Source organism: Phyllostomus hastatus, unplaced genomic scaffold, assembly GCF_019186645.2.
Source record: "Phyllostomus hastatus isolate PE091 unplaced genomic scaffold, TTU_PhHast_1.1 phas_scaffold_501, whole genome shotgun sequence".
NCBI classification, from domain to species: domain Eukaryota; kingdom Metazoa; phylum Chordata; class Mammalia; order Chiroptera; family Phyllostomidae; genus Phyllostomus; species Phyllostomus hastatus.
This window is the reverse complement of record NW_025334033.1, coordinates 3494336-3521598: the sequence shown is the minus strand read 5'-3', so window position 1 is coordinate 3521598 and position 27263 is coordinate 3494336. Positions and strand designations below refer to the sequence as shown.

Genomic DNA, 27263 nt, shown 5'->3' with positions numbered 1-27263 from the left:
CTGAGGGTGAGACAGCCTGCTGGGCTCCGGTTGTCTGCAAAGGCGGTGGGGGCGGAGGCATGAAGACAGCTTTTTGGCTTCAGTGAGTGAACCGGGATGTGCCGGCCGAGGGCCGCATGCAGGCTAATGGGGGAGGGAAGGAGCAGCCTGTGAAACGGGGTGAAGGTGGTCACCAGCCCGGGCGGGGACCGGGACTGGAAGAGACGCCTAAGCAGCCGGCTGGTCCGGCGGCTGGGCTGGTCCGGCGGCTGGGCTGGGGCCGGGGGTGTGGGGACGGATACGGGCACATTCAGTTGACCCTGCGGGGACTGGAGAGGCGAGAAGAGTCGTCTGTGCACTTCGGAGAGAGACGAGGGCAAAGGTTTGCAGGAAAGGGGCTCTTTGGAAGCGGGGAAAAGCTGGTGACAGGCGTGGCCGAAAGGATAAGGAAGGTCTGTGTAAGTCGTTGAAAGAAGGTCCGTGTAAGTGAAGGAAAGGGGAGGTGTGGCTGGATCAAAGGGTTGAGGGAAGACGGTTGGTGGAAGCAGACAGAGGAAAAAGAAGTGGAAGTGGCTGGAGTCCGGGGCCGAAACTACAGCAGACGCGACCACAGCGCAGCGGAGTTGAGCGCCAACCGGAGAGTGTTCGGAAATTGGAAGATTTGGTGGCGAACGAGGTTCAGGGCTCAGATCCTGCCTCGGAGAGTGGGCGACGTATCCGCAATGTGGAATAAGAGGCTGGTGAGGTTGGCCTTGTTGCAGCACCTTCGGGCTGTCTATGGCATCAAGGTCAAAGGTGGCCGCGGGCAGTGCAATCACAAGAGGAAAGAAACAGCAGCCACGGAAATAGTGGTAAGTTCTGGGGAATATTTAGGTTAGGGAAAAAAAAGAACACCTCCTGTACTATCATTACCAGGGCATGCCAAAACGGTCATTCTACGTGGATCCAAAAGAGAATGTGGTTAAGTATGTCTAATTCAATACGAAGGACCAACTGCTGAAATTTAAAGAGTGACTTCTTTTTTAACAGGGATTTTTGGTCATCGATAGAAAGTTGCAGGATTTTTCAGTCTCAGCAGCTTGACATTTTGAGCTAGATAATGGGGGGCGGGTGTGTGTGTGGCATATATAGCTGTCCTGTGCACTGTAGGATGTTTAGCAGCATTTCTGACTTCTATCCACTAGATGCCAGTAGCATCTCCCAGTTGTGACAATTAAAAATATTTCCAGATATTGCCAGTTTACTGTATTTTGAACAAGTAGCACTTGAGAAGGGAGACAAACAGTGCACCACTGTTGAAGAGTACGATTTGAGGAGGGGCCACAAGGGGGACCAGTACATTTTCTAAATGAATCAGGTGGTGTGATAGAACATTAGGAATAGGCTTCAGATAATACCTCTGTATTCACCAGTTTGAAAAAAAAAATAACAACGTTGCAACTTGACTATATCATATTTTGAGACAAAGCTATTTTTTTTTTTAAATAAGAAGCCAGAGGGGAATGATTAAAAAGCTGCTGATTTTGGGTGGTCAAGGTAGGTCAAGGGGGTCAAAATCTCATTTTGAATGAAATTTTTCTCTATTGCATCATCAAGAATCTCATTAAGAAACATAAATAGAATATAAAGCATTTTATTTTTAAACTTACTTGCCTAATTATATGGTGCTTTCTAAATAGTTAGTGCTGAAAACTGATAAAACTAACTCTTAATAGTGTTTATTTTCTGAAAGATAGTAAGTACCTGGAAAAGAAAACTACTAGCAAATATAATTTGTATACCTCTTATAAATAAATTCTGGAGGAATTATTTTTGTTGTTTGCAACTTAATGGCAACATATTTGTTTATATTTAAAAAGAAACAATTTTTTCTGGTTGTAAAACTGGCTTTCCAAGATATCAAATATTGTTGGTTCTGTAAGTATATGAAAGAATATGTATAAGGATTTTTTTTTAAGAAAAACTGGTAAGAAAAACTGATGCTTGTCTGTAGATTTTGGTAGACCTGACTTTGCATCCTGTTGTTACCCCCACTAGGTGTGTGATCTTGGACTTCTTGTTTAATTTTCCTAAGCTTCAGATTCCCACTCTAGAAAGTGCGAATGATGGTATCTCTTCTCGGGTTGTTTAGAAAACGTTAAGATGTGTACATAGGATTAGCACAATGCCTGTGACATGCCATTTAAACTGATGCTAATAAATGGTCTGCATCCGAGTAGTCATGCTAGAAACACTAATAACGTATTCTGATAAAGAAATTCAGAGGACTGTAGTGTTATATCAATGGAATCTAACAAGATAAGTAATTGTTTGAAAACTAGATTTCTTTAGTTCTTTGGTATTGGTTGGCTAATCATAGTTTTGAGCATTTTAAGAAAAGTACTAGAAATCTTTTAACGATGGTATTATAAATGATATTCCAATATATAAAATTTTAAAAAGCATATTCTTTATTTTACGAGATTAAATTTAGCTGTTACTTTTGAAGCCAAGTATTAGAATAATGAGACTTAAGGAAAAAAAACCACCTGAATTCTACTTACATATGACATTTGTAGACTTAGAGTCAGCTTCAGCATCTGATTTATTTTTGCATTTTATTTGCTTTAATAGTATCAAAGAAATTTTGATTTACCCAAAAGAGGTATTGCCCAAACTAACATTTTTTTTAAGAAGTTCACCTTGAAATGGTAATCGTAACAGCAACAAATGTTCTTTGAATGCTTACTCTGTGTCAGACACTGATAAAAATGTTTTACATCTTTTAATTCTTTATATAACTATGACTTAGGATGACCTATGTTAGGATGCTGAGGCATAGAGAAGGATACTTTGGTCAAGGTCACATGATAAGTGGAAGAGCCAGGACTTAAAATCTGTCAGTCCTACCTCTAGGAGCTTGCTCTCTTAGCTCTGTACTGCACTGTCTTTTCTGTATTTGTCAGTTAAATAGAGCCAGATGCTTGAAAGGGGACTAGTGAAATTTTGTTAGTCTTGTTGAATCATTGACAATGCTGAATGGTTTCTTATTGTAAATATAAGGTTAAGTAAGATGCTCTTAAAACATAAGTGCTTCAGGATCATTCTTGGAGAGCAGATGCATTTAAGCTAAATTAATATTTGTAACATTAGGTATACCCACTTATTTAATTTTGTATAAGTAGACATATACAGGCTTTAATTATTTCAGTTTAGTGAAAAGCTACAACCTTCTTAATCAGTGACACATTTTTAAGTTTGAATGCCTGCACAAACAGTGGCAAGGTGTATAAAAGCATGCAAGTTACCCAACATATACAAGTTTACTCTGAGGATCTTCAGTGTATTAAAATGTGAATAATTGAGTAATACATGTCAATGTGACTGTTTAAGATGATTTTCAAAGTAGCTAAATGAAATTTGAATTAAATGTTTGCAGAATCCCTGCCTTGGGTATCTCAGAACATAGTTTGAATAGCATTTTTCCATGGAGTGTGGAAAAGATCAACTGTAATTTTACAAAGTACCCTAGCAATTGACTTAGCCTTTTGTTCAAATTAGTATTTGTAAGGTGACAAAAGTAAGATACAAGGTCAGTGTTTATAAGGTCGCTGAAGGAACAGGTAGTCTTTGAGGGAAATGTTAGCGTTTTGGGGGAAATTCTGTTTAAGAATTTCCTGACTAAGCACTGCCTGGATTGATTTTTCTATTGTGGCATTGAAAACTGATGGAGTTTACCACATCCCTGGAGGGCAGTGATTTTGATTTTGCCATCACTGTACTCTCAGTACCTAGCATAATATAGTTACTTTTCACCAAAGGTGCTTAAAATAATCGCTTTTGTTGTCTTGACTGATAGTTCATTTCTGCTATCTTCCCCCACCCGAGGTTTTTAAATTTGCCTAGTGTTTAAGAAAACTTATATTATGCTTAATATTTGTTTAATATAGAGGAACTAAATTTGTCGTTTTAGGGTAAAATATTTGGAGTACCTTTTAATGCATTGCCCCATTCTCTTGTACCAGAATATGGACACATTCCAAGGTAAGTAAAGTTTGACATGAAGAATAAGTATTTCAAAGTGGTATTTGACTCACACATTTGTTTTAAACTAGCAAATGATTTCATTTCTCAATAGTTAAAAAAAAATTTTTAAGCTTTTACGTATTTTAACTTTTTAATTTGTACTCATTCCTAGGATTGAATTTTAAGGTTTAATAATGAATGAGTGCTAGAAAGCACTCAGCAAATTATTTTTGTTCTATCAAATTAGAGTTTTCACTTCTATACCATTTTTCTCCCACAATTTTGATTATACTCAGTAATATGCTGATTTACCAATTCAGCTACAGTATTGATATTTTTGTGTGTTTAAGAACAGTTGGATAAAGGAATATTATGCTGAGATGTGAGAGTATTTATGAATATAAATTATATAAAACTTGGGCCTTTCTATGTTGCTTACTATTTATAAATAATCTTTTGAACTAACTGTATCAGAAATTACCTGGGAAATTTATATCTTAAGAAAATAGTTTAAATGCATATTAAGAAACTATTTTAACTCTGTCTAATTATTTTTTCCTATGTCCAAAGTAGGGTTTATTCTGGATAGTGTATTCCGATTAAACTAGGTTTTTTATTAAACATCTTGCTGCCTTAGAACCATTTTTCCTCAGCCTTTAAGTGTACATTCACAATCTTAGTAAAACAACCACTTATTATTTTGCTTTTTAAATAATCTATAAAAGGTTTATTTATTATTTTCAACATTTAGAATTAGAAAGTCATATTCTTAGTAATAATTACTGCATCTTTGTTGTAATTTCTTTTCCTGCTTTCAGCCACTGGGTGCCAATGCAACTTTATCAGTTGCTTACAGCTGACATCCATTCTAATTTGATGATACCAGCTGTTAACTAAGCATCTAAAGCTAACATTGATTGTTAAAAATTGTTCAATATAAAAATTGAGCACACCTTTAAATATGAAAAGGATTATAAGAACTGGGATATATATGACTTCTCTAAGAGGTAATGTTGGAGTGACAGGGAAAAAAAGCCTTGCCTTATTTTTGGGCAAATGTAGTAGATGGTAGATACTTGAAGCTGTGTATGCTGTGTAAGATCACACATGGAGAGAGAATGAAGAAAAGAAGGCCTTAGACGCAGCTCTGGGTCATCCTAGAATGTAGAGGACAGGCAGAAAAAGAGGATCCAGAAAAGAAGTTTGAGAATAAGCCGTCAGGGAGTCAGCAGGAAAGCCAGAAGAGTGAAAAAATATTTTCAAGATGAGCTGGGAGTGGTCAAATGTGTCAAATGCTGGTAGGACGAGGAAGATGAAGATAATGAATTGACCATGGATTTGGCAAGGCAGAAGCCATGGGCGACTCTGACAGGTGCTGTTTTGTTGGAGTAATAGGTTTGAGAGTCTGATTAGAGAGGGTGCAGTAGAGGCTGGGATATGATGAAGTGGAGCAGTAGAGACAGTGCAAAAGACAAATCCTGTGCTCTAGTGGAAGCAGAAAAATGGAGGGTTGGGAAGGATGTAGGACTGAGTGGGTTCACTGAAGTTGTCATGGGTAATTAGGTGGGTCCTAGAGATGAACTGAGGGAGCAAGATATCACCGATTTAAGAGATTTGTGACCTCAGAGCTTCTGAAAGAGGTGTAGTGCCTGGTCTGCACATGTACTTTGGCAGAATAGTAGGACTTAGAAAGACATGTACCTGGCCACCTGAGAAGATTTCTTTCTTTCAGTTTTCTTGTTGATGCTTGCACATCTCTAGAAGAGCATATTCATACAGAAGGGCTTTTTAGGAAATCAGGATCTGTTCTTCGTCTAAAAGCTCTAAAGGTAAGCATATCCTTGAACTGTAATTTTTCTTTTGTACTACTTTTTCATTTGGTTTGTACAAATGAACTATTTAGAAGTATTACATGAATTATTGACAGAAATTGAACTTGCAAATAGCTTTTCTAATGGCAAAAGAACTTTTTTTCCAAAGAGAGTATATCATTTATATGTTTTTTTCTAGTTTTATTGAGATAGAATTCACAAAGACATTTTTTAAATACATTTTATTGATTATGCTATTAGAGTTGTCCCATTTCCCCCCCTTTGTTCCCCTCCACCCTGCACACCCTGTCCCACCCACATTCCCCGCCTTTAGTTCATGTCCATGTGTCATAAGTTCTTTAGCTTCTACATTTCCCATACTATTCTCGCCCTCCCCCCGTCTATTTTCTACCTACCATCTATGCTACTTATTCTCCATACCTTTTCCCCTTCTTTCCTCCTCACACTCTCCTGTTGCTAACCCTTCATGTGATCTCCATTTCTGTGATTTTGTTCCTGTTCTAGTTGTTTGCTTAGTTTGTTTTTGTTTTAGGTGTGGTTGTTAATAATTGTGAATTTGCTGTCATTTTACCATACATATTTTTTTAATCTTCTTTTTCTTAGATAAGTCCCTTTAACATTTCATAAAATAAGGGCTTGGTGATGATGAACTCCTTTAACTTGACCTTATCTGAGAAGCACTTTATCTGCCTTTCCATTCTAAATGAAAGCTTTGCTGGATAGAGCAATCTTGGATGTAGGTCCTTGCCTTTCATGACTTGGAATACTTCTTTCCAGCCCCTTCTTGCCTATAAGGTCTCTTCTGAGAAATCAGCTGACAGTCTGATGGGAACTCCTTTCTAGGTTACTGTCTCCTTATCTCTTGCTGCTTCTAGGATTCTCTCTTTCATTATAATCTTGGCTAATGTAATTATGATGTACCTTGGTGTGTTTCTCCTTAGGTCCAACTTCTTTGGGACTCTCTGAGCTTCCTGGACTTCCTGGAAGTCTATTTCCTTTGCCAGAATGGGGAAGTTCTCCTTTATTATTTGTTCAAATAACTTTTCCACTTGTTGCTCTTCCTTTTTCCCTTCTGGTACCCTTATAATTCGGATGTTGGAACGTTTAAAGATGTCCTGGAGGTTCCTAAGCCTCTTCTCATTTTTTTGAATTCTTGTTTCTTCATTCTTTTCTGTTTGTTTCTTTCTTCCTTCTGGTCCACTCCATTGATTTGAGTCCCAGTTTTCTTCTCATCACTATTGGTTCCCTGTGCTTTTCCTTCATTTCACTTAGTGTAGACTTCATGTTGTCATCTAATTTGCGACCAAATTCAACCAATTCTGTGAGCATCCTGATCACCAGTGCTTTGAACTGTGCATCTGATAGGTTGGCTATCTCTTAGTCGCTTAAAAGTATTGGCTCTGGGGCCTTGATTTGTACTTGCGTTTGAGCCTTTTTTTTTTTTTTTTTTTTGGTTGTACCAGTTACGCAAAGGGGCAGAGCCTTAGGTGTTCACCAGGACTGGGCAACCCAGTTGCTGGGTTGTGATGCTGTATGTGGGGACAGGGTCTGAGAGGGAACAATGGCACTTACTCTGCTCTCTGTCGGATTTTAGTCCCTTCACCCACTTCCCCCAAGCAAACTGGGCCTTTTTGGTGCTAATTTCCATGTAGGTGGGCTTGTGTATGTTCTAGGACCCTGTGGGTCTCTCCAACAAACTCTCCTGTGAGGCTGGGAGTCTATCCCTGCTCCTCAGCCCCCACAGGTGTCCCCAATCGGTGCCTTGAGGTTTTATTTCCCGGCGCTGGGACCCTGGGTTGCATGGTCTGTCTCGCTCCCCAGCCTCTCCTGGTTTATCTGCAGGCGAATGTGGGACCGTTGGGTCAGCCACCCGCCTTGCATGCCTTGCCTCGCTTCACAATCGCTGCCTTGCAGGGTCTGCCTGTTGCCACCCCACGCCCACGGTCTGCCCGCTTGTGTCTTGTGCGCCCAGTGCCACCGCTTTTTGTGCACCAACCCCTCTCTGCCTGGCTGCCCAACTCCGCCCTTCCTACCAGTCTGGATGAATGTGTCTATTTTAACTCCTTGGTTGTAGGACTTCCATACTGTTCAATTTTCTGTCAGTTCTGATTGATATTTTGTTTTGAAACTGTTGTTGTCCTTATTTTGGTTGTGCGAGGAGGCACAGTGTGTCTGCCTACGTCTCCATCTTAGCCGAAAGTCTCTCCACAAGACATTTAAGATGTACAACTTGATGTTTTGAGTTACATCTCCATTGTGAAATGATCACCACAGTCAAGCTATTTATATGATGCTTTAAAAGTTTAGTTTCACATTCATGATCCTTGCTCCTATACCTGAAAAAAACATAAATTTTATTATTTTTAGCCTTCTGAAAAGGAGTGATATATATTAAAACAAGAGTTCAGAGAAATTTATGAAAGAAATCTCTTCAGAGTATAAGAAAGGATATTTTATTTGCAACATACTCTTAAGCCCCCAAATGCTCAAGATTATTTTATTTATTTCAGAATAAACTGGATCATGGTGACAGTGGCCTGTCCTCTGCACTGCCTTGTGATATTGCAGGACTTCTTAAGCAGTTTTTTAGGAAATTGCCAGAGCCCATTCTCCCAGCTGATTTGCATGAAGCACTTTTCAAAGCTCAAGAGTTGGGGACAGAGCAGAAGAATGAAGCTACGTTGTTGCTCTCCTGTCTTATGCCTGACCACACTGCTGATACAGTAAGATACTTCTTCAACTTCCTCAGGAATGTTTCTCTTAGGTAAGTAGTAATTAAAAGTCTTGGGGAATGAGTTTAATTTCCCAGTTAGCTGGATTTATTCTTATAGATAATAAATTTCAATTTTACTGTTTCTTCACTGTCATAGAGTGATCATTATGAATACCTTAATAGCTTATTGGTGATTATAGGATTCTTTGTCTACTGAATGGTTTCAGATTACTGTGTTTTTAAAATGTTTGTGTTTTGCTTTTCAAATTTGTCTCTTTTCCCTGCTGTCAGTGAGCCTGATGGTTCTAGACATAACTTCCTGCCTTCGAATACTTCAGATTTTCTGTGTGTGTGTTTGAAAATCAAACATGTTCAATTTGTATGGAAAAATAAAGTGTAGATTCTGGTTTGCATGATTTTTATGATATATATGTATTTAAGTTGTATATTTCTGGTTGTCTTATTTCAAGCCAATTATTAAGATGGGTAGATAAAAGGTAACTGTCTTAACTTGTGCTTGACTGGTAAAGTAAGAGATCTTCAAAATGTACTTAATATGTTATTTTAACTGTTTTTTTTTTATCTTTGGCACCATCTCATAATTTTTTTTTTAATTTAAGGTCCAGTGAGAATAAGATGGATAGTAGCAATCTTGCAGTGATATTTGCACCAAACCTTTTTCAGACAAGTGGAGGACATGAAAAAATGTCTGCCAACACAGAAAAAAAGCTACGGTTACAGGCTGCAGTAGTGCGGACTTTTATTGATTGTGCATCAGATATTGGTAAGATGTAGTCGCATTATTATTTTTTAAGATGTTATTTATTTTTAGACAGAAGAGAAGGAAGGGAGAAAGAAAGGGAGAGACATGTCAATGTGTGGTTGCCTCTTGCATGCCCCTAACTGGGGACCTGGCCTGCAACCCAGACATGTGCCCTGACTAGGAATCAAACCTGAGGTGACCCTTTGGTTCTCAGGCCAGCACTCAATCCACTGAGCCATGCCCGCCAGAGCTGTAGTTGCATTATTAAGTAATGGGATTTGTTTAAATGAGGGAGATCCCCCCTTCCATGAACTATGCAGACATCTATTAGAAAATTGGTATGTACTATTTAGGCATTTCAAGGGGTAGTAGAGGAAAGATCTTATTGTGAACATTTTCCATTAGGGCATGTTCCCGATTTTATCCTGGAAAAGATACCAGCTATGTTGGGTGTTGAAGGTCTCTGTGCTACTCCATCATTGGAAGGCTTTGAAGAAGGCGAATATGAAACACCTATTGACTATAAAAGAAAGCGAAGACAAAGTGTGGGAAGTAAGTAGCAGTAACAGTCTGTTTTATGGAGCTACAGCAGTTTGCTTTTATCTGAAATGTGTTTGAACATAAAGAAGCAGAAGCCATGGTATATGCCTTTTTGGTGCTTACAGCATAGTTGGAGAGATATGACATATACATGTGAGAAGTAAAAATGACAATATAATCTAATATTAAGTGCTAGATCTTAGCACAAATTAGATATGTTCAAATGAGAAAAGTTCCCAGGACTATAATGGTCAGGGACTCTTCAAATAGGTCCAACTGAACCTTCCTGAAGAATGAGTAGACTCTAGGGGGATTGGGTAGAGGGTCAGAGTACTTGTATTCTATTCTGGATGAGAAGGATGCTATGAAAAAAGATTTTTGTAAGGAAAAAGTAATCGCTATGTAAAACAACCAGTGTGATTTGATTGAAGTATTTATTAAGATGATATTTTGGTGAGCTTAATGTCAGGCTAAAGAATTAGAATATTAAGCTGGGCATTGGAGAACCACTGAAGGTTTATGAGTAGAGTCATAATATGATTAAAAGAATTTAGAAAGTTACCTGGTGTGGAGAATTGAGACTCGGAGGAAGGGAGAACAGTCACAAATGTGTGGCAGTAATCCAGGTGTGAGATCATGATTTTAAAGTGATGTGAATCAGTTAGGAATATGAAGTAAATAATGAACATTACATTACCAAGGAAGAATAAAAAAGACCCAGAATGCCATTGTGGTGAAATCAATTATAAGACTTCTTATCTCCTTGATGAAGAAATCTGACCACACCTTCCCTAATTGTCTTAGAAATTTAGTTTTGAATATCGGAACAAATTATTATTAACTATTGCATTAGTTTTTTAATCTTTTGGCTTATATGGCATTGCCTTCTGTTTCTTCTTTGTTTCCTTTGTGGAGTTCTCTTATGCCCTCTGCATCAGTTTCCTAGGGCTACTGTAACAAAGTACCACAAACTAGGTGGTACTTTGTTACCACCTTTGTGGCTGAAAACAGAACTTGAGTAGAACTGCACAGACCCTAATTACAAATGAGGTCACATTCACAAGCACTGGGAGTTAGGACTTAAATATGTCTTCAGGGACACAATTCAACCCATTAAACTTCCTATCCCAAATGTAACTATTCTCAGGCACAGAATGTCTTTATTACCCTACTTCCCTTTATGATTTCATTCACTCCTATAGTTTCGGGTATCTCATCTAAATAGATGCACACTGGATCTCTACCTTTTACTGTTATCTCAAAAATTTCAGTTCTACTTTACTATTTTTTAACAGTTCATACAAATTCTTTATTTAATAACAATTTTTTTTATTTAACTGCATCAGTTCTGCTTCAGTAAAGAACTGCTAGATATATACCTTCACTTGCGCTTTTCCTTGGTAGCATTTTGAAACAATCATTTTTACCTTCTATAAAGCTGATTCTACTTGAATTCCATTTTCTGTTAATAGCACTGCCATTCTCTAATCACTTATGACTTTAAGCCATTGATGCCTAACTCTTACCTTACTATCTGTATTTCCACAGTCTTCAGGTTCTTTAAGATTCTACTTGCAGTGTTTACTGCATCTTTTCTGTAAGAGTCTCCTTGGTTTCTGTGCCTCCTCTTTGAATCTGCCCTGCCATTGCTGTCAAAGCTGACATGCTTGATGTGTAACTCTAATCCTGTATCTCACACACACCCCCTTCAGAAACCTTCACTGATGAATGCTGATATTTATACCCTGACATTAAAGGCAGCTTTGCCTGCCTTTGTACTTTCTTATTTCTCCTTTATACAATCTATGCTGTAGTCAAACTGCATTCTATATCGTTTTCTAGACACTTTGTTCTTTTGCATATACTGTTTACTGATACAATGTTTTTTACTTCCATCTACTCCTGCTGTTCAAATTATATCCAGTTGTCAAAATTCAGCCTAAATGTCTTGTCAAGCAGGCCTCCCCCTCCCTTTTTTTAGTATGGAAATTTCTTCAACATTCTATAATATTCTAGACTCTAATAGTTTTCATCTGGTTTTATATTTATTCATTGTGCGTAACTCTTTTACCTATTGTACGTAACGCTCTTTAAAGGTAGACACCATGTTTTACACATCATTGCATCCAACCCAGAGTTTTTTGTTTTGTTTTTTTTTTTACTGAATAGACAAACTACTGAATAAATACAGTAAATTGAGTTACTGACATTTGTCTTAAACTCGGAGGTACTTTATTCAAACAGGTTTGATAGCATTTGTTAAGTATCATAAAATACATCGATTTTATTAGCAATTTGAAACTGTTCAGGAGTTCTAGACCATCACTGTTTATTTTATGCATAGCTAGCTGCCTTTTTTTGTGTGTCTGACTTTCATATGCCACACAAACGTCAGTGTGATCTGATTGCAGTTGCTTTGTTGTGGAAAACTGTAACATTTACCATTTGAACCATTTTTAAGTATATATTTCAGTAGTGTTCAGTACATTCCCATTGTATAACCAATCTCTAGAGCTTTTATTTTGCTGTGTATTATGAGTTATTTACTCTAACTTAATTTTATGCTAGATATGATGTCTCAATAATTGCATTGTTCCAGAATCTATACAGAATTCCATGAGCAAATTCTTAAAATAAGTAAGAGGAATTTGGTCTCTCCTAATTTTCCCATTCTTGCTTATGAACGTGAGCATGTGTGTTCCTCTGCATTGTCTTTGTGCTAACCAATGTCTTTCGTGGACAGTGATGCAGTGCTGAGCTGGTTTAATTAATGTGATGCCATTCTTAGTGTGGTACTCCCTGAAATACATAATAGTGAGCTCATGGGACTATTAAAGGGATTAGGACATCACTTTTCTTTTTCTCTAGAGAGATGATCTGTACTTTCAGTGTGGCCCCTTAGGCAGGCAGGACAGTTTCAGATTGTAGGGGGAACGGCTTGTCTTTCTATACTCCCGATTTTGCTGTGCTGGTCTAACTGTGTTATCTGCTGTGGCTGAGTCTGTTGCTCCGTTGTTTCTTCTCCTGCTCTGGCACTTGTTTCTCTTCTTTTCCTTTTTCACTTTTTTCCCCTTCTCTCATATTAATCTTGTTTATCTGCCTTGGTTTCATGAAGGTTGGTATGGTTATCCATTGCCTGCGAGTTAGAGCATTGCCTATTTTGGCTCTTCATTGAGGTTTTCAGCGTTCTCCTCTGGTTTGTACATATTTCACTTGAGGGTGTAATATTTCTCAATACATAAGTGAGCTATAGCTGAGCTTGAATTTAAATTACTATTTTGAGTGATATTTGGTGTTTAATCAGTTAAATTTGCATATTTAGAAGACTTTTGTGTTTCATTGTGACTGAAAATTAGGGGGCATATTTGTGTATGAAAATATTCCTGTTGAAATCACAATTTCCCAATAGCTAAATTCAGTGTATATATTTTTGGCCTACATTATTGAGAATTTCTTTGACCACTTGACTGTTTCCTTTCCTTACTAATTTTTTTCTTTCTTCATTATTTGATTTTGTTTTGTAATGCTATGCTTTCATGATTTTCCTACCTCTGTAAGCCATTTGTTCTGTCTCATTTTTCTGAATTTTGTTTTTTCTGATCATCTCTTAAATGTTCCATTCTTCCATACCTGATCTTCCTACTCTTTGTCCCTTTTTAAAATGATCTCATTCACCATTTTAAAAACTACTATTTCTAGGCTGACAAGTCTTAAATCTACTTCTCCAGCCTGGATCGTCCTGCAAATGGATTCATATCCATTGCAGTGTCAGAGACATGCTAACTCTTCCTTTTACAATCTCCTTTTTCTTTTGGTGACACTCTTGTCTACTCAGTCATCAAAATCAGAACTTTATATTTATATTTAAAAGAGTTTATTATATTTACTCTTTCCTCATCCTTACATTTCAGTACTTTTCAATTCTTGTAACTTTGATTTCCTAAATACCTTTATTCCTGCCTCCATTTTCCACTGTTCCTGTCTCTGTTCAGACCTTCATCTCTTGTCTGGCTGCTTTCATTCTTCCTTCGGGTTTCAAATATCACTACCTCAGGGACACCTTGGACTTCCTAGTATAAATCTGTTGTTATATTTTAACTTCAGACCACTTAATCCATTTGTTATTATACATTTAGTATTTTCTTAAGTTATTTGTTGTTTGTTTCTCTCAGAGAGTAAGTTCCCTAAAGGCAAAGACTATGTCTGGTTTGGTCACTGTTGTATCTCTAAAGCTGGCAGGTGCTTGACACATTGTAGGTACAAATTACATACTTGATTAATGACTTAGTGACATACTTAGAAGAACCTTCAGCTAGTTTGCTTGCCTCCAAGGAAGCTTGCTGCCTTAGGTCTATCTTTTAAACTGCGGCCAGAGTAATTTTTCTGAAATGCAGATCAGACAGTTTTGCTCCCTTTTGCTTTTGGAGAAGTTCAAGTTTTTCAAAATGACAAACAGGCCCTGTTCTTTCTAATATAGAAGGCTTATCTCTTACCACATCCACTGCTCACTGCTCTAGCAACATTGACTTACTGGTTTCTGGTATGCATAAATCCTGTTTTAGTTATGTGCCTTTGCATATGCTATTCACCTAGCCCAAATCAGCACCTGCTGATCCTTCAGAACACAGGCAAGGTTTACTTATCCTGCAAAGTTTTCTCTCTTGCTGCAACTTCCTTCTACCTTCCTCAACAAGTGATGCTTTCCTCTTCCATACTGTTCTGTACATCATAAATATTTGCTTTACATTTCATTTGGTATATATATCTTTTCTGAGAGAGAGATTTGAGAGTATAAGTGGAATGAAATAAAAATATATCATTTAGTTTTTTCCTATTTTGAAATAATTCCTTTTAAATGGCCTTAAATTACCTTTAAAACATGTAAGTTGATACAAACCTAGATGCTAAAAGACCACAAATATCAATATGAATTATTGGTGAAAGATAGGTAAGTATTAAATTATCATTGATTATATGATTATGTATGCCTTGCATTTCAGATTTTGTCAGTGGAGCACTAAATAAACTTAAATATAACAGAACACCCTCTATTACACCTCAACAAGAAAGAATCGGTAGGTATTACACATATTTCTTTAAATGAAAATGTCTGAATTATTTTGGTTTGATCAAATTCAACATTATTTTCAATGGGGATACCATACTATAATACTACACTATTATGTTAATGTCTTGCTAATTACATTGGATATAATGAAGCTAAAATTTTAAGTAAGAATTTCTTTTAGTCTATTGTTAAATCTTTAGTTTTCAAAATTATGCTTTTCTGTTGCTTATAAGTTAGATGTTATTGAACATGTGAAAACAACTCAATCATATTTTTACTTTAGAGCCAGAAGTTTATTAGTGTATATTCCAGTTTTTTTTATCTTAGTTTGCTTATGGCTGAAATTATTGAGTTCAGTAACAGACAGTATAATCATTTGTTTTGTTTTCCAGATTAAATAAATTAACTAATACTCAGTTAAAATGAAAAGCAAAAACAATATTTAGATGAGTTTTTGTTTTAACTCCTTGATTATAATTTTCTTCCCTATGTTAATATTCTTTAATATGAATTACATGCACCTTTTAGTCTATTTGGTTTAAGTCAATACTGTGTTAAGAGTCTTGCCTCTTTGCATCTTGCCTATATTTTATGGAATTGCAGGTATTAATTTAGTTTTATATAACATTTGATAATGTAAACATATCTCATTCTTTGTTTAGCTCTAGGTAATAGCTTTGTAAGATTAAATTTATAAAGCTTTTTTATTTTATCAACTTTGTGGAAGAAATGATAAATTGCTTTCTTTTTGTTTTTTTCAGCCCCACTATCCGAGTCACCAGTGATTCTTACACCAAATGCTAAGCGTAAACTGCCAGTAGATTCTTATGGCTTCTCAAGCAAGAAAAGGAAGTCTGTCAGGCACAATTTTAACTTTGAGTTGTTGCCAAGTAATCTCTTCAGTACCAGTTCTACACCAGTACCAGGTAGCAAATGTAAGTTATATAATTGGGTTGTAAATATTAACATGAGTGCCTATTCTGGGCAAAGTGCTATTTCACGTTAACACCACCCTTGAGAAACCAGAGCTTAATTCTTTTTTTTTTTTAAATCAAATCTGAATTTTTATAAAGTCCCATAAATTTTATTTATATTTTGTTTTATTTTCTAAATATTTTATTTATTTATTTTTGGAGAGAGGGGAAGGGAGGGAGAGAAACATCGATGTGAGAAACATCGATCAGTTGCCTCTTATATGTGCCCCAACTGGGAACCGAACCCGCAACCCAGACATGTGCCCTGACCAGAAATTGAACTGATGACCTTTGCTTTGTGGGACAGTGACCAAACTACTGAGCCACATTGGTCAGGGCAAGATCTCTAAATTTTAAAATGGGCACTGGTCAATATGATTAATGGGTATGTGTTTTGTGGCCATGCGCATTGAAAGTTATGAGAAATAACTCGGAGGGACATGGAAGTTTGGGCTTCCATGGATAGCACTGATGGTCAGGTTTTATGCAATTGAAATTCCTAAATTCTACTTTAGTTACTTCTGGATCTATAGCAATAACTATATTGCTGTCTTCTGTTGACTTGAGGTTGCCAGAAGTTTGATCATCTCTGAAACCAGAGTGGGGGTATTACCAATGGAGTACCATTGTGGATTGCACTTTTTGGGGCAGGGGAGGTAATATTTTCAATGTTTTAAGCTAGATTAGCTTTTATAAACAACTTTGCTTATTTTGTTCTTGTAGCATGGTTTGCAGATCCCTTACCAGCCCTGCCATTTTCTTCCAAATGTGCTACAAGTTCCTAATGTGGCCAACCAGAGCCTCCAGAAAATAATATAATATAACCATGTCAGTTTGAATATCAGACTTTTGTTAATGTGGTCTAGGTTGAATTGGCTTCTTTAGCATGTGTAGACTACAGTTGGCTCATATTACCCTTATGGTCAACCCAAAATGAAATGAAACTGTCACTAAGCCTGGGGTCCTCCATCTCATATTTGTCTCACATTTAGTCAAAATGTGAGTGATCTCTGATTCTTTCAGAATATTATTGGTTTCTGACAATGTTAAGAGTTCCATTTTGAATTCCTTAACTTGGTTATGAGATCTTGAAAGCCTCTTTTTTTGTTTCTGTTGTCTAAAAGGTTTATATTTTCCGTGTTTGTTTTATTAAAAAAGTAAGCAGAATAGCAGTTTGTTTTCTGGTCCTTCACAGGTTCTCCATGGTTCATTGAAGTGTAATAATAAGAACTCTGAGGCTACGTCTGTAGCTTTTTCATTATTCAGAGCTTGAAGATTTCAACTTTTTTAAAGTAACTTTGTATTTTCTTTAAATTTAAAAAGCCTTTTCTACTTTGGAGGGTTTTTTCCAAATGGCACATGTAAAGCCTTTGCTTATTAGCATTACAGCATCTTCCCCAAGGATGAACCTGTTGATTCTTTTTCTCTAAGTTCCCCCAAAATAGGTTAAACATTCTTGTGTTATTGTAATATTAGTATAAGCCTGTTTAATCAGTGAATTGTCTTTAATTTTAATTTATTAATTTATCTTCACTCAAGGACTTTTTCATTGCTTTTAAAGAGAGAGAGAGGGAGAAACATTGGCTGACTGCCTTTTTGTATGTGCCCCAATCAGGGGTCTAACCCACAATCTGGGTATATGCCCTGACCAGGTATCAAACCCATGACCTTTTGGTCTGTGGGACAGTGCTCCAACTAACTGAGCTACACTGGCCAGGGCTTAAACAGGGATTTTTTTCTAAATACAAAAGTCAAGAAGTTCAATAACAGTAATCCTATTTTAACTCACCATTTTTCTTTGACCCTACTTTCTCAGGCATAATTTACTATGTTCTATCTGCAAAATATATATTTTTAATGTATAAAGGCAACAATATGAATCTAAAATCCATGAGTGTGGGGTGCTTCACCTGCAGAGCTCCCCCTGGCCACCATGGATGAGACTAAGTCTACCAAGACAAGATCTGCTTGGTGAGGAAACACTGACCAGTCTCTCAGAGGAGAAAGGTCTTTTGTCTCTCTCTCAGTGGTCTTTTATTGAGTTAGCTTGCATAGGGATGCATATCAAAGAAAGGAGATATGGTTTACCGATAATATTTCTGGGATAATGGGGATCCTTTTAAGTTAGGGTCTGGTAGACAAGGTGATACCAATCAGCCATAAATCCTTGGGAAACAAACATATTTTGTGTGTGGACCCTTAACATTTAAATTGAGGACATTCTTACCAAAGCAAGTTTCATAGGACTTTATGCATTCTTTCTTAGGCCTGTTGGCTCTCTATCAGTAACCGCTGGTTTGGCACAGGGCTGCACCCCTCTTCGGCATTGTAACAGGCCTGAGTCAGGAGGAGGAAACAAGGCAGCCAAGAGAGTAGGAGACTTCTTACAGATAGAATGAGGGCTCAGGCTATGATAAACCTGAGGGGTGAGGGTTTTTTGTCCCCCCACAATCCCCTAAGTCCTCCCCTGATTGCCCCTTTCCAACTGTGCCTGTCTTAGGTTGTTTCTTTGAGGAATCTTACCTGTCATTCACTATCCATCTGTCCTCCAGGGGCCAAGCAGGGTGAATGAAGTAAAGGGGGCAGAGTCTGTACCCCTGCCAGGAGGATAAGTTTTATCTCCTTAGTAGTTTATGGTCCCAAGATCCCTTAGCTGTGGGACCTTTTCACCTGTCAGTGGGGTTACAGCTCCAGAAACCAGGTAGGATGGTTCCCAACACATGAGTACCATCTATGTATAATTTCTTTCATATATATGTGATAACTTTGCACTATGCCATGTATTCTGGCTATGCCTGCTTGTGATCACTGCAGCCTTAGAATGAAGCTACCTGTGTCACATTGGATATATTATATTGGCCTCCAAAATTTCTTTAGTCAAATGCACCCCAAGATCATTGCAATGGTTATTACAGTTATTTTTTTTCTAGATTTCTTTTTTTTTCTTTTCTTTAAAGATTTTATTTACATATTTTTAGAAGAGGGGAAAGGTGAGAGAAAGGGAGCAAAGCATCAATGTGTGGTTGCCTCTTGCACGCCCCATACTAGGCATGTGCCCTGGCTGGGAACTGAACCAGTGACACTTTGGTTCACAGGCCAGCACTCAATCCACTGAGCCACACCATCTAGGGCCACAGTTATTAAAACATGGGGGTCTCTGGGGGCCTATGTGAATTCTTTATTGATACCAGTGATGAGTTAAGAGGGTTCATGTTCATGGAGTGTACCTGAGAATTATTCAAATATAAGTCAAATGTATAAGGAGCTTCTTTCCATAGCTATTTTACTGTAGTCAGTTTCATGACAAGTGTCAAATAACTTGTAACCAGCAGTTTTAAGCATGGAACGTGGCAGTAGCCAAGTAATTAGGCTTGTGTTATAGATCATTTTTTGTCAAAGATATTGAACAAATTAAACTCCAGTCAGAGGGACTGCGGTTGGTAAGCAGGTGCATACTGGATACTCAGATTTTAAATTGTTTTTCAATAGTTTATTTTTGGGAAAATTATTAGTATTATATAACAAGTACTATGCTGGACATTTTATATACATTACAGTAATAGTTGTATATGCCATAGAAATCCATTTTTAGAGCTTAAAGCTATTTAGTAAGTAGTGGAACAAACTCAAGTCTGTCTGTCACTAAAGCTTGCTTTTTCTCCATTCTCCAACAGTGCCCAATCCTCCCTTGTATTCCTAAATGAATTTAAAGCACAATTCCAATGTGAAAGCAGTGGGTTATTTTGGGGTTTTTTTCCCAGCTATGTAATGATTTTATTTTTTATTTTTATTATTATTATTTTTTTTAATCACTGTTCAAATACAGTTTTCTCCTTTTTACTCCCAATCCAGTCCCCCTTCCCACCCTCCCCTTAGTCTATGACCATGTGTCCTTTAAGTTTGTTCCTGTGAACCCTTCCCACTGTCCCCTTAAATTCCCTCTTCTCTCCCCTCCGGTCACCATCAGCCTGTCCTCTATTTCAGTGTCTTTGGTTATATTTTGCTTGTTTCTTTGTTTTGTTATTTAGGTTCCTGTTAAAGGTGAGATCATATGGTATTTGTCTTTCACTGCCTGGCTTGTTTCGCTTAGCATAATGTTTTCCAGCTCCATCTATGCTGTTGCAAAGGGTAGGAGCTCCTTCTTTCTTTCTGCTGCATAGAATTCCATTGTGTAAATGTACCATAGTTTTTTGATCCATTCATTTACTGATGGGCACCTTGGTTGCTTCCAGCATCTAGCTATTGTAAATTGTGCTGCTATGAACATTGGGATGCATAGGTTCTTTTGGACTGGTGTTTTAGTATTCTTAGGATAGAGTCCCAGCAGTGGAATTGCAGGGTCAAAAGGCAGATCCATTTTTAGTTTTCTGAGGAAGTTCCATACTGTGAAAGCAGTGGTTAATGTGAACTTTCATTGGCATCTAAAAAGTAGAAAATTGATACTTCTTTTTTTTTTTTTTTTTTTTTTTAGTTGAGTTGGGTTATTTGGCCCCTGAAATTTTGAAGCAGAAGTTATATGATTTTTATTGTGGCTTAGGGGTAGAAGTTAAAGCTTTAAGTCTGATTGGTATTAACAATAGTTTGTATTTTAAAAAAGAAAATGAGTATGTATGGTATATTACATGTGTTTATTTTTATAGTTCACTTTGATGCAAGCCCAGAAGGGTCATCTCAGAGTTCTGTCTCTCCTGTAGCCATTGGTGGGAATCATTTGATCAGCACAGATGCACCAAGGCGAAGTAAAAGGATTGCAAGCAAAACAGTGTGCGGGTAATTTATCCAGGATATTATGTTTTCATTGGATAAATATTTGTTGTAGATAGTTACCCATATTTTTTGGACCATAAGACACACCTAAGTTTTAGAGGAGGAAAATAGGGGGAAAAAATTGAAGCAAAAAATGTAGTAAAATATTTACTCACATAAATAACATAATATTTCACCAATGTAAATGTAAAGCTACATTCGGACTATAAGGCACACCCCCCATTTTCCTCCCAAATTTGCGAGGGAAAGTGCATCTTACAGTCCGAAAAATAAAGTAATAAAATACCTTGTCTTTATCCCAGGAATTACAATTTAAAAATTTTTCTCTGCCTTTATAGTTGTAATTACTTGGGTGCCCTTTATGTATCCTCCAGGGAAAGATTCCTAATTTGAGTCATTTGCTTGCTTAAAATCCTATTTCATGTTCTTGTGGGTAATTTTTAAATTTCTGGTTATTTAAAAAGCTAGTTTATTCTAATGATTATGGTTTATAAATGACTAACTCTTGTGATCAATAGGAAAAATCATTTTTGTATGCAAATACAATGTGTTCATATAAGGTATCTGAAAGCTTAACTGATTTTAGAAAATTATTACTCTTGAATTACTAGCAATACGATTTGCTGGGGACATTCTCAAATTTCCTTTTGCAAAAACTTCTCCAGTTTTTGTCCTATAAGCTGACATTTTTTAATTTCACTCTTTTTAGAGTGGAATCAGAAAAAGCAGGCTGCTTGTCTCCTAAAATCAGTCGTACAGAAAAAGTTCGAAGATCTCTTCGTTTGAGATTTAGTCTGGGGAGAAGTAGCAAAGATGTGGTAAGTTGCCTTTCACTATTTCATTGACGTTCATCTTAGCATAAAGCCGTACACTTGATGCTGAAAGACCCTCTCAACCTTGTTTCCCCTCCAGCTGCTTTCTCATCCTCTAGTCCTCTGTATACCAACCTCTTACACTTGCATATCTCCAATTCCTCCTTTTCTGCTCTGCTTTAACCAGTTTCAGTGAGGCTGTCATCCCCAACACTAATGGTGACTGTTTTCATCCAGGGCACCCATGATTTCATTGCTGCTCAAGCCACTGGACAAATAACAGTTCTTGATTGACTCCACCTGCCAGCCACATTTGTCCTAGCTGATCACTTCCTCCACTTGAATGTACTTTCCTTGCTTCGAGGACAGTGCACTCATGATTCCTTCCTTTGTTGGTTACTTTTCTAATTGCTTTGCATTGGAGTGCACAAAGGTTCATCCCTGGACTTCTCTTTTTTCTCACTCAAAGGTGATCATCAGTTTTAAACACCACATATGTACTTCAGACTACCACGTTTCTATCTCCAGGCCAGAATGTTCTCCCGAGCAACTTGGTGGTTTCTTAATGTCTGCCTACTTGGCCTCCCTACTTGGATGTCGGTCCAGTAGACATCTCGAGTGTAACCTGTTGCAAACAGAGCTCTGAGATGCATTTCTTCACTGCCTCTATTTCTCTGCTCCTCCCCTTCCCCCCAACCACACTTCTACCTCCAGTCTTCACCATCTCAGTTATGGTCAAAGACCATGCAGGCATTCTTGACTTAACACTTCCTCTTGCATGCCCTGCCTCTACCATTAGGGAATCCTATCTAACTTTTGTTTTCCAAGTATATTCAGACCAATTCTCAGCAGTACTACATTTTTAACTTTCTCTAAGTCCTATTGTCTCAAACTTGGATTACTACAATAAGTTTCTGCTAGTAGATCTACTTGCTTATACCTTGCTGCAGTAAGCTAGTGAAAATTATCCTTTTTAAACCCAAGTGAAGTCATGTCACTTTTTTGTTCAGAATCCTCCAGTGACTCCTTATTTCACTGTGGAGAAAAAAATTTCTTCCATCAACTGCAGCCCTGCCCATTACCTGTCCTCAGCCCCCCTCTAGGAGCTCTCCTCCTGCAACTGTCCCTTGCTCAGTCAGCGGCACCCATTCTTGCCTCCTTGCTGTTGGTCAAGTATGCCAGACCTGGCTTCAGCCTTAGAGGCTGCACTGGCGTTTTTCTGTCCCCAGAATGTTTTCCCTCTTATACGTTCATGACTTTCATCCACATTTTTCTTTACTCATAAATCATCTTCCTTATGATCACTGTTTAAAGTTACACCCCTACTTTTTATCACTTCATATTCTTCTTACCCTACTTTACTACTCTCCATAGCACTTTTCATCTTTTATATCAGCAGCCCCCAACCTTTTTGGCACCAGGGGACCAGTGGCGGGGGGTGGGGGGGTGCAGGAGGCGGGGCTCAGGCGAGCTTTACTCATGATGTGAGTTCCTAACAGGCCATTACTTGTCTGCGGCTGGGGATTGGGCAGCCCTGCTTTATATTATACAATATAATTGACTGTTTATTTTGTTCTGGTCTTAATCTCTCCACTTAGAATATAAATTCCATGAAGGTAAGATTTGGGGCTTGGGTTACGTTTGTTTTTTTTTCTTTTTTTTTTTTCCACTGTTATGAATAGGCCTTGGCACAGATTCAATATACCATAAGTTATTTTTTCACTTAATGAATATGTGAGGCTATTTTTTATTTTGGATCATAAAATCAACGAATAGCCATCAACTAATAGTTGTAAGTTGTAAATACTTACAGCTTATCAGCATGCAAACAGATATATTTGTGTTTGCTATAAAATTGTTTCTTGATCATAATATTATTTTTAATTGACTATAGAGGATTTTGATAACTGTAAAAATTTAACTTGTCTTAGTATTTGGAAAATCAACTGGTTTATTTTTTTTTTAACCAAAACTTTTAATTTCTTTTGCCTGTGCAGAATGGGTGTTCTGGTGTCAATAGACATGAAAATGTTGGTCGAAGACTTGCAAATCAACAAAGTTTAAAAAACAGTATTGAATATGTAAAAACAGGTCTGCTTTTTAGCCCAGATATTGATGAAAGATTAACAAAGAAAGGTAAAGGTACATTTACATGATATTGTTAGAGTTTTACTCAAAAGGCCTACTTTTTAGTTGCTTTTTTAAAAAAGAATCCCAACTTTATTGAAATAAAATTGATACATAACCTTTAGTTGCTTGGTTAATGATAAAATGCATTAAGTAATTTACTGTTCTAGAAATTTGATATTCATGTTTGAATAAAAATACCTGAATTGGCAGTGTATATTTTGTGAACCATTGGAGGATGCTTAAAATATGAAAATGTTTGACATTTAAAAATTACTTTTACCACAAATCTTTAATTTGTTGTAATTAAGTGCTTAGTACCTTTATTTACCATGTATTTGGATAATATTTCAAAACTAGGTCAACTGTAAATGATTAAAAACCCTGAACTGCTTTATTTTAGGTTCAAAAAAGATCAGTAAGTCTGAGGAAAACTTACTAACTCCAGAGCAACCAGATGGAACATGCTGCCGAATGTCTTGGGCAGGACCTAATCATTCAAGTTTTCAAGAAATAGAAGCAAATGGAACTTCTCTGATAGAGGGAAGTCTTGAAGTGGAAAACTCCTCTTTGGAGCCTGATATGATGGAAAAGTCATCTATTAATTTATATGAACTGACCCCTTCTAATGCCCACAATAAGCATAATAACAACATAACCGCAAACTCTCTTAGTGGGGATGAAAATAATTTGAGTACAGAGACTTTGGTGAAAATTCAGAAAGCATTTTCTGAATCTGGAAGTAATCTTCACTCATTGATCAATCACAGGCAGTCATCAATAACTGATGTGCGGAAAGAAAAATTAAATGAAATATCTTCTATAGCAGGTAGCCCAGGGAAAACTCTCTTCAAAACTAATAATTTGACTATAATAGAATCAAGTGAACACCACACTAATAAAAGTGAAAACAGTGTTTCAGAAAGAGACTTTTCACTGCATGAAATTAAAAAAAAGTTAGGTAGAGAAGCAACTGTAAAATGTTCCTCAACTGAGGTGAAGGTGGAACATGACAGAAGCATTCATTCAGATATACCAAATAATTATTTAAGCAAGCAAGAATTGCCCAGTGATGAACAAATAAAAACACAACAGTCCCCAGTGGATGAACTAATTACTAAATTGAAGGAGGAGAATATGATGGAAGAGAACTTACCGAAATGCACAGCTTCTAGAGAGGATGCAGCTAACACCTCTTCCTCAGAGCGAATTGCATATAATATAACCCAGTTGTCAAAACCTAGGCCCGTGAGAGTGGTTAAGCAACTCTCACTAGTGGAAACATGTGACACAACAGTTTATAAAGGTGTACAAGTAACAGTGCAGGGTAAGGTTTCAGACCACATACAGTGGTTTAATAAGCTTTCTTTAAATGAACCAAATAGGACAAAAGTTAAATCACCTCTGAAGTTGCAGTGCACGCCTGTCCGTCAGTCTGTCAGAAGAATTAGTACTTTGTTGGAGTATAACAGACAACCTATAAGGCATAAATCGGCACATCTTGATGATGCCGCTTCTCCTCTGGTTAAAGCAGTGAGCTGTGATGGTGCTTTTGCCTCTTGTGTAGAAAGTACATCAAAAGATTCCTTGATTTCGTGTACTCAAGCAGGTCCAAGAGAACGGAAGTCTGTATCACGGAAGCAGTCAACTGTTGAGGCAGTTTCAAAGTCAAGCATGGAATTAACTTCTAAATCTTTCCCACAGATGAAGAGGCACCCAGACTCCATGCATGTTTTTCCTGGGTCAACCAGAGTTTTTACAGAGAAAGTGATATCTGAAGGCCAGATTAAGGTTCCCTTGGAGGATCTGACAAATCATGCTGTATTAAAACCTACTGTAAATAATAACGTGGGCTCTTATTCTGGGATAAATAACAGGGTCCTTAGGAAACTGTCAGAAAAAGAAAGGGTCTTATATAAAGGTTCTCCCAAAAATCCTTTAGGAAAAGTTCAACTATTACCAACAAGTAAACCTGTAGACTTGTAATTGGTGAATGTTATGCTTGTCATTAATGTAAATAAAATCAGCTGTTAGTGATGTGCTTGCAAAGTAATCTTGTCATTTTGTAGCTCAGGATGATACATGATAGATTTTTTTATTTTTTAAAGATGTTATTTATTTTTAGAGGGGGGAGGAAGAAAGAGGGAGAGAAAAATCAGTGTATAGTTGCCTCTTGCATGCCCCCAGGTCCCCCTGGGGACCTGACCTGCAACCCAGGCATGTGCTGTGACTGAGAATTGAACTGCTGGTGACCCTTTGATTCTCAGGCAGGCACTCAATCCACTGTGCCACACCAACCGGGGCCAGATTTTTAATTTCACTGCACAAGCAACTTACATTCTTGTGTTTGTATAAATGACTACTTTGTTTTCCTTGATTATGGCAATATTTAAAATTTTTTAATTTTATTGTGATCTCTTAAAACTGGTTATACTTTTTAAGAGAAATTGTTGACTGGGTTTATAAAAAATTGCGTTTTTTAAATTGCATGAATTTTATTTCTTAAAGTGTGATAGGAAGAATAGAATAAGTTGTGTCTATTTCCTGTTATTCCTCCTAAGTCACATAATATTTTTACAAGACAGTTCTAACATATAAAGGGAATAGATAAGCCTTGCAAATCTTTTTTTTTTAATTCTCATCAGAGGACATGCTTATTGAGTTTAGAGAGAAGAGTGGGGGAGAGACATTGATCGGTTGCTTCTTGTATGAGCCCCAACAGGACGGAATCCGCAACCCAGGCTTATGCCCTGACTGGGAATCAAACCCACAACCTAGTTTACAGGACAATGCTCCAACCAACTGAGCCACACTGGCCAGGGCACAAATTTTATTTCTTGAATTATATTAATGTTTATTTCCTTTACCCACACACCTAGAAATTAACTTGTTTCAATAGCATCTTAATCCTTCATTCCTCTTTGGGACAAAGTAGTGAGGTTTCTGTTGCCTGTAGATGCATACAGGGTGTCCCTTCAGAGTAATGGCTAAAGTAGAGTAGTGACTGAAGTGTGCTTATGTAGTATGATGCTGCAGGAACGACTGATGACTTGTAAGCCATACTGTATTTTTAAAGTTAATTTGCACAAATACATTTATATCTGTTTTGCCCCATGTAGAATTTAAGAATGAGGAATAATTAAGCTTGAAAAAATTAATCAAGGTGATTTACATGCAGATGCTCGATTCTAGACTTTGAAAGAGTTGATCCACCTCCACATTTTCCTTGGATTGTTGTACTTTGGATTTTTATAAAAGCCAATGGTGGTTTTGTCTTGTGTATACATGTTATTTATTTAGCATAGACATTAAAGATAACTTCCTGAAAAATTACTTGCCTGAGACTCTAATGAAATTCAAAATACCTTTTAGAATTTGATGCAAATTGTCAAGTAAAACTGTTTATATTTCAGATTATTAGAAATTACAAATCTTTAAGGAAGAAATAGATACTCTGAGTTTTACAGGAAGGAATATGCAGGCAGAATCAACCACTGAAAACAGTTTTGTGGGTCAGCTGTTAGAATATCACATTCAGATGTGGGGGCAGAATAGAACAGCATTGCACACCCACTCAGAGCAACCAGACTTCGTTGTGTGTGTGTATGAGGACCTCAGAGTCATCAGATGTTTGCCAAGTTCTACATGGCAGCAAGACATCTCTTATTTCAAAGACATTTCCA

At 37.2% G+C, this 27263-nt stretch overlaps 1 protein-coding gene across 3 annotated transcripts; it reads left to right on the top strand.

Moving 5' to 3' along the window:
- Window positions 1-25621, top strand: LOC123808488 (rho GTPase-activating protein 11A-like). Of its 3 annotated transcripts, none has more exons than XM_045823157.1 (12): window positions 1-830; window positions 3932-4002; window positions 5717-5813; window positions 8327-8580; window positions 9150-9313; window positions 9698-9844; window positions 14833-14907; window positions 15662-15826; window positions 20515-20644; window positions 21351-21459; window positions 23451-23589; window positions 23984-25621. In XM_045823157.1, exons 1-12 carry the CDS (start codon window positions 702-704, stop codon window positions 25564-25566), a joined length of 3063 nt encoding a protein of 1020 aa, XP_045679113.1. In that variant the 5' UTR covers window positions 1-701; the 3' UTR covers window positions 25567-25621. The 3 variants fall into 3 exon arrangements, with proteins under 3 accessions (XP_045679113.1, XP_045679114.1, XP_045679112.1); XM_045823158.1 differs by having other exon boundaries at window positions 15662-15835; window positions 20569-20644; XM_045823156.1 differs by having other exon boundaries at window positions 15662-15835.
- Window positions 25622-27263: the final 1642 nt, after the last annotated feature.

Bases quoted from the DNA above. Each gene is read 5' to 3' on its own strand.
- LOC123808488 (XM_045823156.1), top strand. From the start codon at position 702: ATGTGGAATAAGAGGCTGGTGAGGTTGGCCTTGTTGCAGCACCTTCGG. The intron at 4,003-5,716 runs GTAAGTAAAGTT...TCTTTCTTTCAG, and splicing joins GAATATGGACACATTCCAAG to TTTTCTTGTTGATGCTTGCA. The intron at 20,645-21,350 runs GTAATTTATCCA...CACTCTTTTTAG, and splicing joins GCAAGCAAAACAGTGTGCGG to AGTGGAATCAGAAAAAGCAG.